Source organism: Colletotrichum fioriniae, assembly GCF_027942845.1.
Source record: "Colletotrichum fioriniae strain IMI 355084 chromosome Unknown scaffold_3, whole genome shotgun sequence".
In the NCBI taxonomy this organism is placed as follows: domain Eukaryota; kingdom Fungi; phylum Ascomycota; class Sordariomycetes; order Glomerellales; family Glomerellaceae; genus Colletotrichum; species Colletotrichum fioriniae.
The window spans coordinates 2,403,740-2,418,741 of record NW_027076839.1 but is presented as its reverse complement, the minus strand read 5'-3'; the positions used below and the strand labels follow the sequence as shown (position 1 = coordinate 2,418,741).

Here is a 15,002-nt window from a genome sequence, read left to right as displayed (position 1 = left end):
CCGGCATTGGCCTGAAAGGAGACTTTGCAATTCCTCACGGAAACGGCCTCAAGTGGCTTGCGTCCCACTCCTCACGCTGTGCTTGATTCACTAGGAGAATGGATAGCCAGGCTTCCAGCAGATGAAAGGTCATAGGCACAGGATTCGAGGCATTATAGCCCCTTGAGCCCGATCAGGTGGTGCGTGGGATGAGTCTGAAGCTAGGGTGTTGGATGATAGCAGCATGAGCATGTGTTCCTATCTCGATTGTTGTGACTGCTATCACTTTGTTCTTTCGAGAGATATCCAGAGGGGAGAGCGGTGAGGAAGAAATCCATCTTGTTTCGGGTGTTTTGATTAGTGGTTTCGATACTCCTAACACCTCTCTATTTCGCTGCCATCGTAGATAATAACCACCATGGGTCCTTATCATCCGTCAGGTCCATCGTAGATGAACAACATCCGTTGTCTCGGACCTCTACCTCTTGCCAGCAACTTCAGCGAACCCTTTTTCCTCAAGCTCCAGCGAGCCCAAATCCGGCACAAGCGGCGTTTCCGTACCCTCCGCTGCTATCGGCGCCCCATTCGCCTTGGCCGCGACACCCTCGCCGTCCGCGGCGTAGTCGACCCACGCCGGCGGGTTAATCCTGCTAGGATTCGCCTCGCCCTTGAAATGGTAGCCCCTCGCCCTCGGTCTCGTCCCCGTACCCTGCGGCAGCTCCGCTTCGTACGCTGCGACAAAGCGCTGCGACTGCTCCTCAAACTCCGCGGCACCTTTGGCGAGGGTCGCCCGGATTCCGGCGAAGAAGTCGGCCATCACCTGGTGATTGTGAATCTGCAGCAGCGTCCAGCCGAGCATCTCCTTGGCGTTCAAGAGGTGGTGGAGGAAGGCCCTATGGTGTGTCGTGCAGGCATAGCACTTGCAGCCTTGGGAGAGGGGGTTCCATGGCCACCTCGTTTTCGGGTGCCCACATATCGTCGCCGAGAGGCTTGATAGCATTGCCTTGGCTCTCGGGTGGAGGGAAAGTGAAGGACAGTGCTACGCCTGCGTCGGAGATGGCGTTGATGAATGGTATTGTGCAGATGTCGACTCCCAGGGGAAATCTGTCGGAGAATGGCTTGCGGAGTATCGGGAATGTGCAAGGACAGACGAGGCAAAGAATTCAGGGATTTATGATGGTCCTCGATATCAGGCAAGACATCAACATCGTAGAGAGCCAGTCCCGAAAGCGAGTCGACGACCTCGTCCGCCAGATGGCGAAGGTATTCCCACTGCACAGTGTACGGCACCGCAAGAACAGGCGCGAACACCGAGATCCCAGACGCCTTGAAGAAATCGCGCCTCTTGGCCGTCAGAAACACATCGGCCCAATCCTCGGTTCGCTGTGCCATGCGAACGAGCTTCTTTGCAGCCGGCATCGTGCTCGTGTGGAACAGATCAGCGGGGCCGACGGCGATGTCCGGCTTCAGCGTCTCGACAGCCGCACAGTACTCGTCGGTGGAGAGGTTCCTGAAACCGGTCGAGGTGAAGATGGCCACGAACTTTGCGCCATTGCCCACAGGGGTCTTAACCGCTGGGTTTCTTCTGGCAGCGAGAACCGTAGCTATGCTTTCGGGCAGGCAAGAAAAGGTGTGGAGTGGCTTCTCTTCTGGCGAGGGTATTGAAAGCGCTGAAGGGTTCTTCTTCTCAATGACTTTCTCGATAGTTAGCTTCGCGCCGGGACAAATGGATTTAGACAGAACGATTAGACTACTTACAGTCCTCGAGCGCCATGTACGCTCCACTGAAGGGCGCATGTTTCTTCAAATTATCCGGGGTGACATGAGGAAGTACACCCCTCGAGGCAATGGCATAATAGTTTGGCGTCTCGATAGTTTTCCGCTTTGGAACGCTCAGTTTTCCGAGACGAGCTGCAGTTGTGCCATCTAAGGACTTTTTCAGAATTTCGAAAATCATGCCTTCTGCCCCGTCGACTTTTTCCGCATCACTCATCTTGACACATGGGCGACCCTTTCAACGGTGTGTGAGTCAACCCTGGTGCCGCAGAGTTCCGTTGTAGTTGACCGCCAGACTCACAAAGAAATCCTCGTAATTTCTGAGGTATTTTGACAAAAACAAAACTTCTCAAAAGGCAGTCGTTGGTCGTCACTCGCTCGCTTTCACCATATCACCATGTCGAGGGTTAGGGGTCGTTCTAGCGTAAATGGTGTGAAAACGAAGAGAGCAGCCACAGCATTGTAAAAGCCACACTTTACCGTCTTATTGTGGCTTGATCCCTGACTTGCCCTCCTCCCCTCGACACCTGTGGGACGGTGGATCTGGCGGGAAGCAGGTGCCCCGGCCCCCGGGCCAAGTGATTGCGGCGGGGTCCCGATGGGGGAGATGCTGCAGGGGTTTCTGGGCAGCGCAAATGCATTTCGATTTGAGCCAATCGTCAAATCCCATGTTTTGATCCGATCACCCCATGGCCAAAGCATCTTGAAGTGTACCCGTATGAATGTATGGGGATCTAACGGGGAATAGCGTTGTTGCTGCTTTTGCACACTGCCTTCAACATTTCACTCCCATTCGGTACCGCCGCACCGGTCGGTACGGCTATCGGGGTGCTTCGGAGGCTTGGGAAATGACGTACATTTACCGTAGCTGATGCAAGATTGACGATTTCCAGATGGAAAGGTTGGAAGGAAGTGACAAGTCAATGATCGGCAGGCTGATGGATGGAACAGTTGAGGAGAACCTGCCACTTTGCGTCCCTTAGCTCGGGAAATTGTGCCTCGACAGCTATTACAGGGCAATTTCAATTCCATGTGTGGCCAACAAGAGTAATGAATTCACGAGGTGCGCATTGGAAGGTGTTTGAACTTCGATTCATGTATTATTAAGATCGGGCAAACACAATCATATCCCATACAATAGCAAGCCTATCCACTCTATCCTCCCATCTATCTGCCAAATGATGATCCGAGGTGATTAAATAGGCTCATCTCTAGGCTCAATGAGCACCTCGTTGACTGCAACATGTTCTGGCTGACATAAAGCGTACACAATCGAAGAAGCCACGTCCTCGGCGTCCAAGACCTTAGCACCAGTAGGCTCGCCATATTTCTTGATAGCCTCGGCGTCTGTAGAGATACCCAGCAGCTCTGTAGCCGTGTTGCCAGGTTGAATAGATGTGACGCGGAGACCCGTACCGGCCGTCTCGAGACGCAAGCTCTGCAGAGTTGCTTCCACAAAGAACTTGCTGGCAGAGTAAACGCCTAGGCCGGGGAAGACCTTGCGGCCAGCGTCGGATGAGATGGCTACAATGTGGCCCTTTCCTCGGCCCAGCATGCCAGGGACCGTGGAAGACAAGCAGTGCAAAAGACCCTTGCAATTGACATCGACAGTGCGCTCCCACTCGTCAGTCTGATTGTTCGCCATCATGGTGAAGTACATGACACCAGCGCAACTGACGAGGATGTCGACCGGTCCAAGCTTGTCGGCTGCCGCCTGCATGAGTGACTCAACGTCTTCCTTCTTCGTCACATCCGTCTTGTGAATGAGGACCTTGCCGCCAGTGCCGGCAAGCATGGCCTTGACACCTTCCAGGGCTTCAGTGCGTCTTGCCGCGAGAGCGACATGAGCGCCCTCCTTAGCAAGCCCAGCGGCAACAGCTGCGCCGATGCCGGAAGAGGCACCGGTGATGACGGCGACCTTGCCAGCCAGACGACCCTTGTTGACGCGAGATGTAGCTCCATTGGCGTTTGCTCGGCGCGGAGGTCGAGAAAGCCAGCCTCTCGCGCAGAAGTGTCGAGTATAGGTCTCGAGTAGATCAGTATCGATCTTAGGGCGAGGCAGGTTGTACTTTAGCAAAGCGGGAGCCGTAGCCTCGTCCTTGAGGACGGTCACAGCCTTGAGAGTCTCTGCGGTAGGCATACCACCGCGAAGGATGTCGACGGTGAAAGGGACGTCGCCCGCGGTGCCGAAACCTCTCTTCTTGGTCCACAACTCCACCCAATCGTCCCAGGGCACGCGCTTGGTCGGGAATCCAAGCTCATTCAGGCTGTCAAAGATATAGTTTGCAGAGACTGGGTTGGGGTCACCAAGGTGGTAAACCAACTGCTCGGAATCGGTGTGGTTGGCGAGAGTTGTGATAGCTGCGCTGACGAAATCGACTGGCGTCATTTCGGCGAACCATTGGTCGACATACGGAGCCGTCTTGAGGTGTAACGACTCGACAATCAGGGCGTTCAGAAGGTCCCATGCGTTACATGAGCCTGTTTTACTGTGACCACTGATTGTACCAGGGCGGTAGACCTTACACGGCATACCTCGACGAGCGGCCTCGTAGACCAGCTTCTCAGCCACCCACTTGGTCTGTCCGTATCCGTCGATAAGCTTATCGGGAACATCATCAATATCAACCATGGCGTCTTCAGAGTGGCCTGCAACAGATGGTGTCAAAACACCGTTTGTAGAAACGTGGTGAAGGGTGGCACCGCTCTTCGATACCAGGCGTAAGATTTCTCTGGTGCCTCCGACATTGGGGCTTCTCAGTGCGGCATAGGGATAAACCAGGTTGACAGTCGCAGCGGCATGAATGATGACCTCAACACGGGAAACGATGTCATCATAAACCTCTGAGGCGAGACCAAGGTGCTCTCGTGACAAATTTCCGGGCAGAACCTCCATTCTGTCGAGTAGGGAGTCTTCCCAGATGCCAAGATCGATCAGGTTCTTCCGAATTCTAGCCATTCCAGCAGCCCGCATCTCGTCGGTGGGATCCGTGAAGCGGACGAGGCAGATGATGTGTGCCGAGGTGGTCTCCACAAGATACTTGAGAAGGAAGGCACCGAGGTATCCAGTTGCACCAGTCAAGAGCACGGTATTAGCATCGTTCAGACGCCGCATAAGAGTGCCATTGGACTGAATGTCGTCGGGCAGAATAGAATCAGCACGTAGGACAGCTGGGAGGTCCGCTTGCACAGCCGCTGTGTGACCATCACGAGCATCACATATCGCTTGCAGGTGTCCTTGCAGTGTTGGCGTGCCCGCAAGAGGTGCCAGCGGAACTGGGAATCCAAACTCCTTGGCGAATCTGTTTGCAAGGTCTGCGAGAATGAGGGAGTGACCACCAATGTCGAAAAAATCGTGCTCCTCGGTGATAGCGCTATCAGGCATATTGAGGGCAGCGGCCCACAGCTTCTTGACGGTCTCGAGCTTGACCTTGGTGTTTTGCTCCTTTTCGCCATTGACTGCAAGCTTGGGGCTTGGTGGTGGCGGCAGGGCCTTCAGATCAGTCTTGCCGGAGACGCCGTGAGTAGGGAGTTGCTCAAGCTCGACCCAGTAGGTTGGAAGCATGTACAGGGCAAGATGCTCTCCAAGGACGCGTCTGGCTGCAGGGCTGTATCCAGACTCGTCAATGACCACATCTCCTCGGCCCCGCTTGTCATCGTTATCGCGAACAATATAGGCAACAAGTTGTCTTTCAAGGCCTTCTCCGTGAGAGGAGACGGCGCAGTCACTCACGGCCAAGTGCTTCACAATGGCGTTTTCGACAGCACCTGGCTGGACGGTGTAGCCACGAGTCTTGATCATACCGCCTGCTCGACCAGTGATCTCTAGAAGACCGGAAGGAAGGACTCTAGCAAGATCTCCAGTGCGGTACATGCGTGCACCCTCCTTGTTGATAAAGGGGTCCGGGTGGAATGCCTTGGCTGTTGTCTCTGGCAGGTTGAGGTAACCCCGCGCCAGGAGGTCGCCGCCCACATAGAGCTCTCCGCTGATGTTGTTGCCAACCCTGTTACCGTCTTCGTCCATAATGTAGATGTTTTCTGGGTTCATCGGCGGGCCAACCGGGCAGACACGGGCTTCAAAGTCAATGAATGTGCTGATATCACCGGCTGCGACCTCGTGGGTCTCGCAGGCGCTGTAGACATTGAGAAACCTGGTTTCGGGCAGGGCCTTCATGCCCCTGCGGCAGAGGTCAGTCGTGACCACCTCGCCGTTCAACCAGAGAGACCGCAGCTTGGGCAGGCGCTTGCTCAAGTCAGGGTGACGAGACAAGACAGTTGCCAGCAAGGTAGGTGTCATGAGCGTGTCTGTGATTTGCCGAGACTCGAGCAAGTTGACAAGAGCTGATGGGTCGTAACTTGCACTGTCCGGAACAGCAAAGACAGTCGCTCCCCGCAACAAGGGGCGAAGCATCTCCCACACGAAGAACACATTGCAAGCTACACGGTCTCCCGGTTGCAAATCGCTGAGACCAAATCTGAGGTCATACGAGAGCACTGCAGCTCTGTGGGGATTGCAGATGCCCTTCGGTTGGCCAGTGGTGCCAGAGGAGTATGAGACGAACATGAGGCGTTCGAGATCATCGCTGGCAGGCAATGGGGAAAGCTCGCCATTTGCGTGTCCATTGACTGTCGTTTTACTGGGTTCATCAATGACAATGATAGGCACTTCCGCCTTGATGTGGTTGACGTGTGCGCTTTGAGTGATAACCACCGAGGGCTTTGCATCCTGGATGACATCGCGTAGGAGCCCGGAGGGGTATGCGAGCTCAAGTACCAGGAAAGCACCACCCGCGCGAAGAGCTGCCAGTGAAGCGATCACGTAGTCGGCGCTTCGGCTCATGAGCACACCAACGAGGCTATCTCTGCCAACTCCATAATCCCGACGCAATTGATCGGCGAGAGTCTGCGTCTCTTGGTCCAGTTCCGCATAGGTAAAGATTCGTGATTCATCTTCAAGGGCCACAGCGTCTGGGGTAGCCTTGGCCTGTTGCTCAAAGAGCGCAGCGATATCCTTGGTGATGTCGAGAATAGGCATGTTTATCAGTTTTTTTGATAAGGGGTATATGGAAGGCAGGTTGACTGGTTGAAACAAAAAGGAATCACCTCTGGACAAGCCGATGAGAGAATAGCTGGGAAGAAAAGCCACAGACAGTGAAGTCTAGATAAGAGGTTGACTGTTGTAAAGGAACAGATTAAGCTCTGGAACCTTAATAAATGTGGCAGAGCAACTGTAGTGTTGAGTCTGGGAAGGAAGGAGGTCACGAGACAAGTTGGTTACGAGAAGCTCTTGCAACCACTCAAGTACTTAGTTGAGGCGAAGGAGTGACGCGGAAAAAGCAACACCAACAGAAGCGAAGGCAAATGTGTGTACCTTGCTTGGCTACAAGTCTCTTACCGGCTAGAGGTTCCTCAACAAGAACGAGTCCCCCGCCGACGAAGCGTACACGTGTAGGGATGAGGCGGTAGCACATGCACACCGACAGCCGTCGCGAAGCGATGAAATGTCGGTACGGGATAGCCCAGTCCAGTCCATAGCACCCACTATCGGAATTCCATGGCCAATGAGGTGCATGGTTGCCAAGTTGACCGGCGGTTTAAATGGGTCAAAAGAAGGCGATAGAAGCCAGGAAAGTTGCTGCATCCAACTCAGTCTAAGATGAAAGAGTGTGGAAGGCAAGGTTCAGCTGGGTCGTTTGTCTATGTAGCTATCAGTAACAGACAAAGCCCTAGCGCCATCAGCCGTGTTGCTGGAGGCTGGGATTGATCCAATAGTGACCCTAAGCATATATGCGGCATAGGATGCCTCAGTTGAGAGGCTCACTCTCGATAGTGCGGTAATTATATCGTGAGCCTGGAAAAAGGTCAACCTTGAGGTTCTAAGCACATGTCAAAGTTGCAAGGGCGATGTCGGTGACGGAAAAAGTCTAAACACGTGGGGGCCAGAGTGTCATTTTAAGCATGAACAAGTGAGAGAGTTGCAGTTTGTCATTTAAAGCCAGATGAACGCGCGAGATCAATCGCGCTTCTGTCAAATGACTCGCCGTTTTCCCCGACAAACAGTTGAGGACGGGCGTCTAGACTGCGCCACCAGATCGGTATGGAAGTCGGTCCGTCATGTGGCTGAGACTCGGCGTGGGGTATCGGTGGCTAGAGAAAGCGGGTCGCTTGCCCCTCCGACACCCGCTCGCCGCAGCTCCGAAGCAGGATGCGATTCTGTCCGATTTTGGTCCACTAAAGCGGCACCCACGGTACGTACTGCCTTTTTGACGTTGCACTTCGTCGCCACGCGGAACGCCGGCCAAGCGCAAGGACCACCCGATGCTCCACCTGCCAGGGCCAAGTCAGACAGGGAACAGAGGTGCTTCGGTGCCGCGGGATCGTCTGCTTCAGGATCACCTGGCTAATGCGGTTCCTGAGCTGTCCCTCAGCCACAGCGCTGTCACCCATAGGCTGCCGTCCTTTCGTCTGAAGTTTTCGAAGCCAATGCGTCGCCTCCGTGAGCAACTCGATGGGAGGCCAGCGAAACATTCGTTTCACGACCGAGAGAACCTCGTCACTTGATAGCATCGCATTGATACCACTGTTCACTGCTCTTCTGGTATGACCTCTCGCCCGACCCCAATGCCGAGCCTTCCTCTTGCTGACTGATCGTCATGGCGTAGCCGCCCTCGGTTTCCTAACCACTTAGGTCCTTAGGTCTCGCCCCTTGTCCGATCCGCCGAATCGTCGACGACTCACCTTACATATCTTGCCTAGCCCCCACGTACATTCCTCCACTATGGATGACCGAAGACATGAGCAGGAACCGCTCCTGAGCATCATGGAGCGACAGCAGGCCGACGAGCCTACGAACCGGGCAAATGCCACTGAACATCCCGATGCGCCGCTTGAGGACAGCCCTCGCCGCGAGCTTGAAGTCGATGACGACTCCGGCCCATCGACACCCCGGTTCATGCAGGACGAAGGACATTGGAAGCGCTGGAGATGGGTGCCATTCCCGGTGCGCCGCATCGTGAAGGCTACCGCGAAATGGTCCAAAGGTCCGCCAAACCCAAACGATTACAAGATCAAGCCCATCTTTCCTCAGGTTCAAGAGTTCCCTCTTGTGTTGGTTGATCGATACCTCCGAAAATTCAAGCACCGGGTCGGCATCGTTTTTCTCTACTTCGCCATTTGGATCATCACATTTGCTTTGGTCAAGAGGAGCGAGACATTCGCTACAGAGGTTGAAGGATGGGGAGCCCCCTCGCAGATTGGGTGTGGTGCAGCATACTGGACGAGGGGAAATAATTGCGGTCTCAATGGCGCGGACTGCCGCCCGTTCAATGGCAGCGGCTTTGCTTTCAGGTGCTCGGCCAACTGCGCCGGCTACATGGTCCTGAATCCAAGAGCGGTTGGAGACCAGGAGATTGTCTACCAGCCGCTTGTCATCGGCGGACAAACCGACAACTCGAGCTCGCCGATTTACCGAGGTGACTCGTTCATCTGCGCCGCTGCGATCCATGCCGGTGTGATATCCAACGATAATGGAGGTTGTGGTGTCGTCCGCCTCGTCGGTCGAAACGAGGGCTACTTGAGCTCGGAGAAGAATGGGATCGACAGCATCAGCTTTGACTCCTACTTCCCACTTTCGTTCACGTTCGAGCCCGGCATTCAATGCCGCGCCAAAGACCTGAGATGGAATTTGTTGGCAGTCTCGGTCGTTTTCACAACGGTCCTCTCTCTGTTTACGTCGTCACCTACCCTCTTCTTCTTCTCGGTCTTTACTGGCATATTCTGGCATGTCGGGCTCGCCTCCGATCCCCCGAATCACTACTCGGTCGCGGACCTAGTATCGAATATCGTTGGCAAATACCTCCCGGCGATGTTCTGCGCCTGGGTCATGTTTGACAAGATGGGAATCCGACGAACGCTCAACGGGCTCACTGCTCAGGTGGAGAAGACGATCTTATGGCTCGGTGGTTGCTGGGTTGGTGCGCTTACCAACTATACCTTTAGCTTCATTCCGATTCAGCGTCTGAATGCGCATGATCTGAACCAACAACCGGGAGCAAAAGCAGCGTTGGCCATCATCATCATCGTCTTGGTGGTGATCACGGCCAAGCAAATCTGGTATTTCAGACAGGAGGGCCGTCTTCTAAAATACCTCAAGCTGTACCTCCTCTTCGTGGCGGGTATCGTCGTATGCCTTGTTCTCCCAGACCTGAGTCTACGCATCCACCACTACATCCTGGCCTTACTTTTGCTCCCGGGAACGAGTATGCAGACCAGACCTTCACTGCTCTATCAGGGCATCTTGGTCGGTCTCTTCATCAACGGCATCGCCCGCTGGGGTTTCGACGCTGTTCTCCAGACACCTGCGGCCCTCCAAGGCGACGCCCAGCACGGGTCGGTCTTGCCCAGCATCCTCCCCCCCGTCATCGACCTCGGTCAAGCTATGTGGAGCATCAATTTCACTTGGGCTACTCCCCCCGATGGAGCGCGCTACGACGGCATCAGCGTTCTGGTCAACGATGTGGAGCGTTTCCGTACCTACTTTGACGACGGACCCGTACCTCCAACGAGTTTCCTCTGGAGTCGCCAGAGCGATCTCGGCATGAATGAATACTTCCGTTTTGGATTCATGGAAGGCAGCGAGAGCTATGACTTTACTAAAGCTGGCATTTGGAATGCGGAAGGTAAATGGATAGACATGCAGCCGGGCCCTTCGATGATCAGGGGTCGGTCACTGGTTGATGATGACGAGAGCGTGCCACGGTGAATTTTGATGCGTGATGATCCTGCTTTTGCTTTAGATATCTAGAATAGCGTACGAATTTCAAAAGACCAGAGTTTGTTCACTATCGCAACTTTCCGCTCTATTTTGATCAACCCACGGGTTTGAGCAAAACTTGGATTCTTTTGATTGTAGTGGTATCTTGATGTGAATAATAACATGCTACCCAAAAGAAAAACATCAAAGTTCGCTCAGATTACTCCTTCTCGTCTGCGTCAAGATCCACCTCCTTTACGCTCCCTGTCTGCGGCGGCAAAGGGGACGACCACGCTCGAGCGTGTTCGGGTCGCAATCCAACCTGCTGTCCTCGATGCAAGTCAAGCTTGAGCCGCCTATTTACGGAGCCAGTTGTTAGTAAACAGTGATCGATAAAAAAATTACACACTTGAGGATAGGGGGTGGGGATGAGCCTTACAATTGTTGATGCTGTCAGGAACACAGCGACCAGTCTGACCGTTAACGTTGCAGACGTCCTGCTTTAAGCTCGTGTTGGCGACGCAGCAGGCGCCGTTGGGGACGGGCCGGTTGGCGTTCGCGCCCTGGCGCTCCATCAGGAGGACGTCGCGGCGCGCGGCGGCCGAGGTTGGGTCTTCTACGGCAGCGGCGCTGGCGCCGATGGCCATGGTGAGGGCGAAGAGGGCGGTTTGGAGCGTGAACTTCATGGTGTTTGAATGTTACGATCTTGGATTTGGGGTATCTGAGAAAAAGAAGAAAAAAAGCCGATGGAAATGAGAGGCTGTTTGTGGTTTAAAGTTGTAATACAGGGGAAAGATGAAAAAGAGTGTCCGGCCGGCGGTAGAGAAGCAGAAGAGACTGAATTGTGGTGATGGAGTTAGAGATAGTCAAGGAAAGATGGGATGAGCGAGAAATGACCATTATATACGTCTGCTCGGGGGTTGGGGCATGAGGCCCGATTAAGCTTCCCCTCTCTTAACTGTCAAGTCTATAATCCCGTAAAGGTGGCTCACGATGTGTCAAAACGATCGCCTCCTGACTTCAGCCGGCTACTCTCAAACAAGCGAGCAACTCGACGCGAGGAGACCGAACTATTCGGATTTTGGTTCCCAGGATCTTACCGACGGGATGATGAGAGATCTAATGCAGAACCCTGGCAGAGAATGGGGAGGGCCTGGTAACTCTCTCCCCTCTTCTCGGCTGAGCCAGCCGGAAGCAAATCGGAGTACATCTCACCCTCGCTTGCGTTCTGGTTCGTATCCCAAAGCAGAGGTTCTTGAGCCTCAAGGAGAGAGAGAATGGTGACGGGAGGAAGAAGAGGGGGATCAGTCGTCTCATGCAACGTCCCAAAAGGGATCGAAGCCAAAAGAAGCTCAAGTACGGATGAGACGAACATGGATGAGGGAGGCTCTATTTTTTGCGGCCTCTGACAGTAATGCACAGTCCTGAATTCGGTTTGGTTCAAGGGATGTGTTCGGGAGATGCGGCGACGATGTGACGGTTTGGGGCTTTGCTGGGTTACTCGCAGGCTGCGGCGGTGTGGGGATTTCTTCGTCTGGAGAGTGATGAAACGTGTAGGAGGCAGGGGTCATCGTGGGCATCCCCCTGCCTTGCAGCATTCTGTCGTCGGTATCCGTAGAGAAAGCCGAATTTGTGAAGGCGATGACTAGCCACACTAGGGCGTTGAGTTTGTTGTGATGCGTGGAGAAGAGTGGAAGAGGCTTAGAAGGCAGATCGGGGTTCGTATAAGTGGATTGGGAGCGACGCTCAAAAGCACAGGAGTCTTGCGGCGACTATGATGATGAGCAACTGAGCTGCGTCTTTCCCATTGAGGACATAGCAGAAAAACGATGACTTGAGAATGGCGAGGCAAGTTCCAAAAAATATGGTCCATAACACGTTGGCGATCGGAAGGATCTGCCGAATCTACAACACATCGCGAGGGGGGGGGGGGGACTATCCTGTCGATGTTCAACGATCCACCAAGCAGCACACATGCCCAGTGATTACCGTCCGATATCAGACGGCATGTAGATCGTCCTTTGATGACAGCTTACTGTGCACCAGGAAACTTGGGCAGGTATATTTCCATCGTAAGGAAACCTATTTATCTACGCTTGTTCTATATTCACCTCGGCGAGAGCAAAGTTTAGACACACAGCGATGCTTCTGGCAGAGTGTCTCAAGAAGAGATATTCCTCGCGATGTTCCAATCAATCAATCACGAGAAGAAAGAATGGCTGATCGATCCGACAAGGAAATCATGAAACTAACAAGCCATCGACGTTTCGCAGATCATGACCACATGCAGCCACAGTCTAGTCGTAACGCGTTCAATTTCCCCATACAAACACTGAAAGTCTCAGTAGAATCTTCAGAGTCATGGAAAATTGGTTGAAAGTTGCTTTAAATATTTATTGAGAATAACCTCGCGAGCCACCAGAGCTCAGAACGAGTCTTCACACCAAACCACCCCCCGGGCCGGTCACATTAACCCCGACCTCACCTCTGTGAGACAGTTGAACTTCCTTTACTCTTCATCCTCCTCAGCAACCTCAGCAGCCTCGGAAACAGCCTTGCTCGCCGTCTTGGTTCCCTTCTTGCCCGTGCCCTTGGCTCCGGCAGCGCCAGCATTTCCCCCGGCGGCCTTGATAGACTGGTCAACGACGTCACCGGCCTTTGTGGCAAGAGCATCGTCCTTGGGCACCTCGCTGGCGGCCGGATTGTCGGTGGAGGCGTTGAACTTCAGGGCGGTCGCGGGCTTGCCGGCGTTGGCGACGTCGTCGGCAATGTTCTTGTTGAGCTTCTTGGTCTCCTCGTCCAGCTTGGCCGTCACGTTTTTGCCCTGCGCCTGCTGGGCCTGCAGGCCCATGACGGTGGCTGTGAGCTTGAGAATCTTGTTCTGAATCTTTGCGCGCTGTGGTAATGTGTTAGTTGCCTGGTTCAGTGGCACCAAGAATAACGTGACGGGAAGCGCAGAAGGGAAATCCTGATATCTTACCTGAAGAGCCAGGGCATCCTCGCCGGGTGCCGTCTTTGCAATTTCAACATTGTAGGCACCGCGCTCGGCTTGGTTGGCAATCTTGTTGACGTTGTTGAGGAAGGCCAGGTCCGCCTTGTCGACGGTGGACAGGTCCGTCGGCAGACCGCTCAGCTTCTGGAGGGCATCCTCTTTTGCAGTGCCGGCATTCTTGCCGCTGATGGATAGCTCGTCAAAGGTCTTGGCCGTCGCGAACACGGCGGCACGCTTCTGGAGCTTGCTGCCAGACAAGGAGATATCCCGGGAGGGGGCGGCCGAGGCAACGGCGACGAGAGTGGTGAACACGGCGGAGAACTTCATCTTGTCTCGGTATTTTAAGGGATGTGAAATATTTTATAAGAAAAGAAGGTTAATAATGAAAAGATTTGATTATAGATGTTTCTTGAGCGAAAGACGGGCCTGTTGGAAACGACAGCACAGCTGTGAAAAAAGAAAAAGTGAAGGTATCGGAGCTGAGGTAACAGAGATTGAGTTGATGAGGGAGCTGGGTATCCGAACAGCCCGGCGGGATGCCTGACGATCTTATAGATCGAGTGGAGGCCATCTTCCATCACTGCCTTACCTACACCTAACAAGCTCATCTTAATGTTGTCCCTCCATCCATGGAAGAGCATTGATGCTACAGGACGAACGTTCGGCGGCGCCGTTGGAAGCGACCAACTCTCTTCAGCGTGTAACCATACCCGCTTCTCCTCTTCTTCCTCGAAAGAGGCAAAGAGAAGAGCGAGGAAGCAGGGCTGGCGGCGGGCGCGGAGGACGTTTCAGGGTGAGATCATTCCGTACTGGGGTCTATGGACAATCATCTTGTACAAACATAGAACGGGTCCCTTCGCTGCCTTGCGGCGTAGAACACTAGTCGAAAGAGATGAAGATTGGGGGAGAAAGACAGTCTGGAGACTCGGCAAGCGGTAACTACACTTGTGGATCGTCCCTCCAGATGTCTAAAGACGCCGGTGCCGGGGCCTTCCCAGTCCTGCACGGAGGCTGAGCCTTAATGCCATCCCCTCCACGTCGACTTGTCTTGCATGTCGTCTCATGATGTGATGGCGGCGAGTAAGGTACATCAGTTGGAGAGAAGACAACACGAGAAAAGGCCTCGAGTCAGCCAGCGCAGCGCAGCGTTGTGCGTGCTTTTGCTGCGACGAACACGCAACCACTTGGCCACGAGGCAACCACCGCCGCTTGAACTGTGCGGAAAGATTGCAGGACAGCCAGCACGGAGTGCTCTGAGGGAGACTGAGGTCGCTAGCTGACGGCGGTGCTGAAGTGCGGCTCTCGCTCATGCGAGAAGAAAAGTCAATCTTGAGACGAGTTTTACTGATGTTTTTGACAGCCTGAACCTTGAAGAAGAGACGAGATTGGTGTCTGTGTGATGGACAGCAGAAGCGTTGGAGGATCAGGAATGTGGTGGGGAGAAGAAACAGTCAGAGTAAGTCGCCAAGTTTCTTCGAATCCATCAGACAGATAAATGTCTAG

The 15,002-nt window shown here is 54.0% G+C and overlaps 5 protein-coding genes across 5 annotated transcripts; 1 reads left to right on the top strand and 4 right to left on the bottom strand.

Moving 5' to 3' along the window:
* Window positions 1–457: 457 nt before the first annotated feature.
* N0V96_003553 (uncharacterized protein) lies at window positions 458–1,776 on the bottom strand (the record flags this gene model as incomplete). Its single annotated transcript, XM_065756872.1, has 3 exons — window positions 458–906; window positions 1,071–1,677; window positions 1,738–1,776. The coding sequence occupies 3 exons, from the start codon at window positions 1,774–1,776 to the stop codon at window positions 458–460; spliced, it is 1,095 nt and encodes a 364-aa protein (XP_065614639.1).
* Window positions 1,777–2,950: 1,174 nt separating this feature from the next.
* N0V96_003552 (uncharacterized protein) lies at window positions 2,951–6,790 on the bottom strand (the record flags this gene model as incomplete). The annotated part of the gene is made up of 1 exon (XM_053196071.2): window positions 2,951–6,790. The coding sequence occupies one exon, from the start codon at window positions 6,788–6,790 to the stop codon at window positions 2,951–2,953; it is 3,840 nt and encodes a 1,279-aa protein (XP_053046495.2).
* Window positions 6,791–8,533: 1,743 nt separating this feature from the next.
* On the top strand, window positions 8,534–10,516 carry N0V96_003551 (uncharacterized protein; the record flags this gene model as incomplete). Its single annotated transcript, XM_053196072.2, has 1 exon — window positions 8,534–10,516. The coding sequence occupies one exon, from the start codon at window positions 8,534–8,536 to the stop codon at window positions 10,514–10,516; it is 1,983 nt and encodes a 660-aa protein (XP_053046496.2).
* Window positions 10,517–10,762: 246 nt separating this feature from the next.
* N0V96_003550 (uncharacterized protein) lies at window positions 10,763–11,193 on the bottom strand (the record flags this gene model as incomplete). The annotated part of the gene is made up of 2 exons (XM_053196073.1): window positions 10,763–10,863; window positions 10,947–11,193. 2 exons carry the CDS (start codon window positions 11,191–11,193, stop codon window positions 10,763–10,765), a joined length of 348 nt encoding a protein of 115 aa, XP_053046497.1.
* A 1,823-nt stretch (window positions 11,194–13,016) lies between these two features.
* On the bottom strand, window positions 13,017–13,826 carry N0V96_003549 (uncharacterized protein; the record flags this gene model as incomplete). Its single annotated transcript, XM_053196074.1, has 2 exons — window positions 13,017–13,403; window positions 13,488–13,826. The coding sequence occupies 2 exons, from the start codon at window positions 13,824–13,826 to the stop codon at window positions 13,017–13,019; spliced, it is 726 nt and encodes a 241-aa protein (XP_053046498.1).
* Window positions 13,827–15,002: the final 1,176 nt, after the last annotated feature.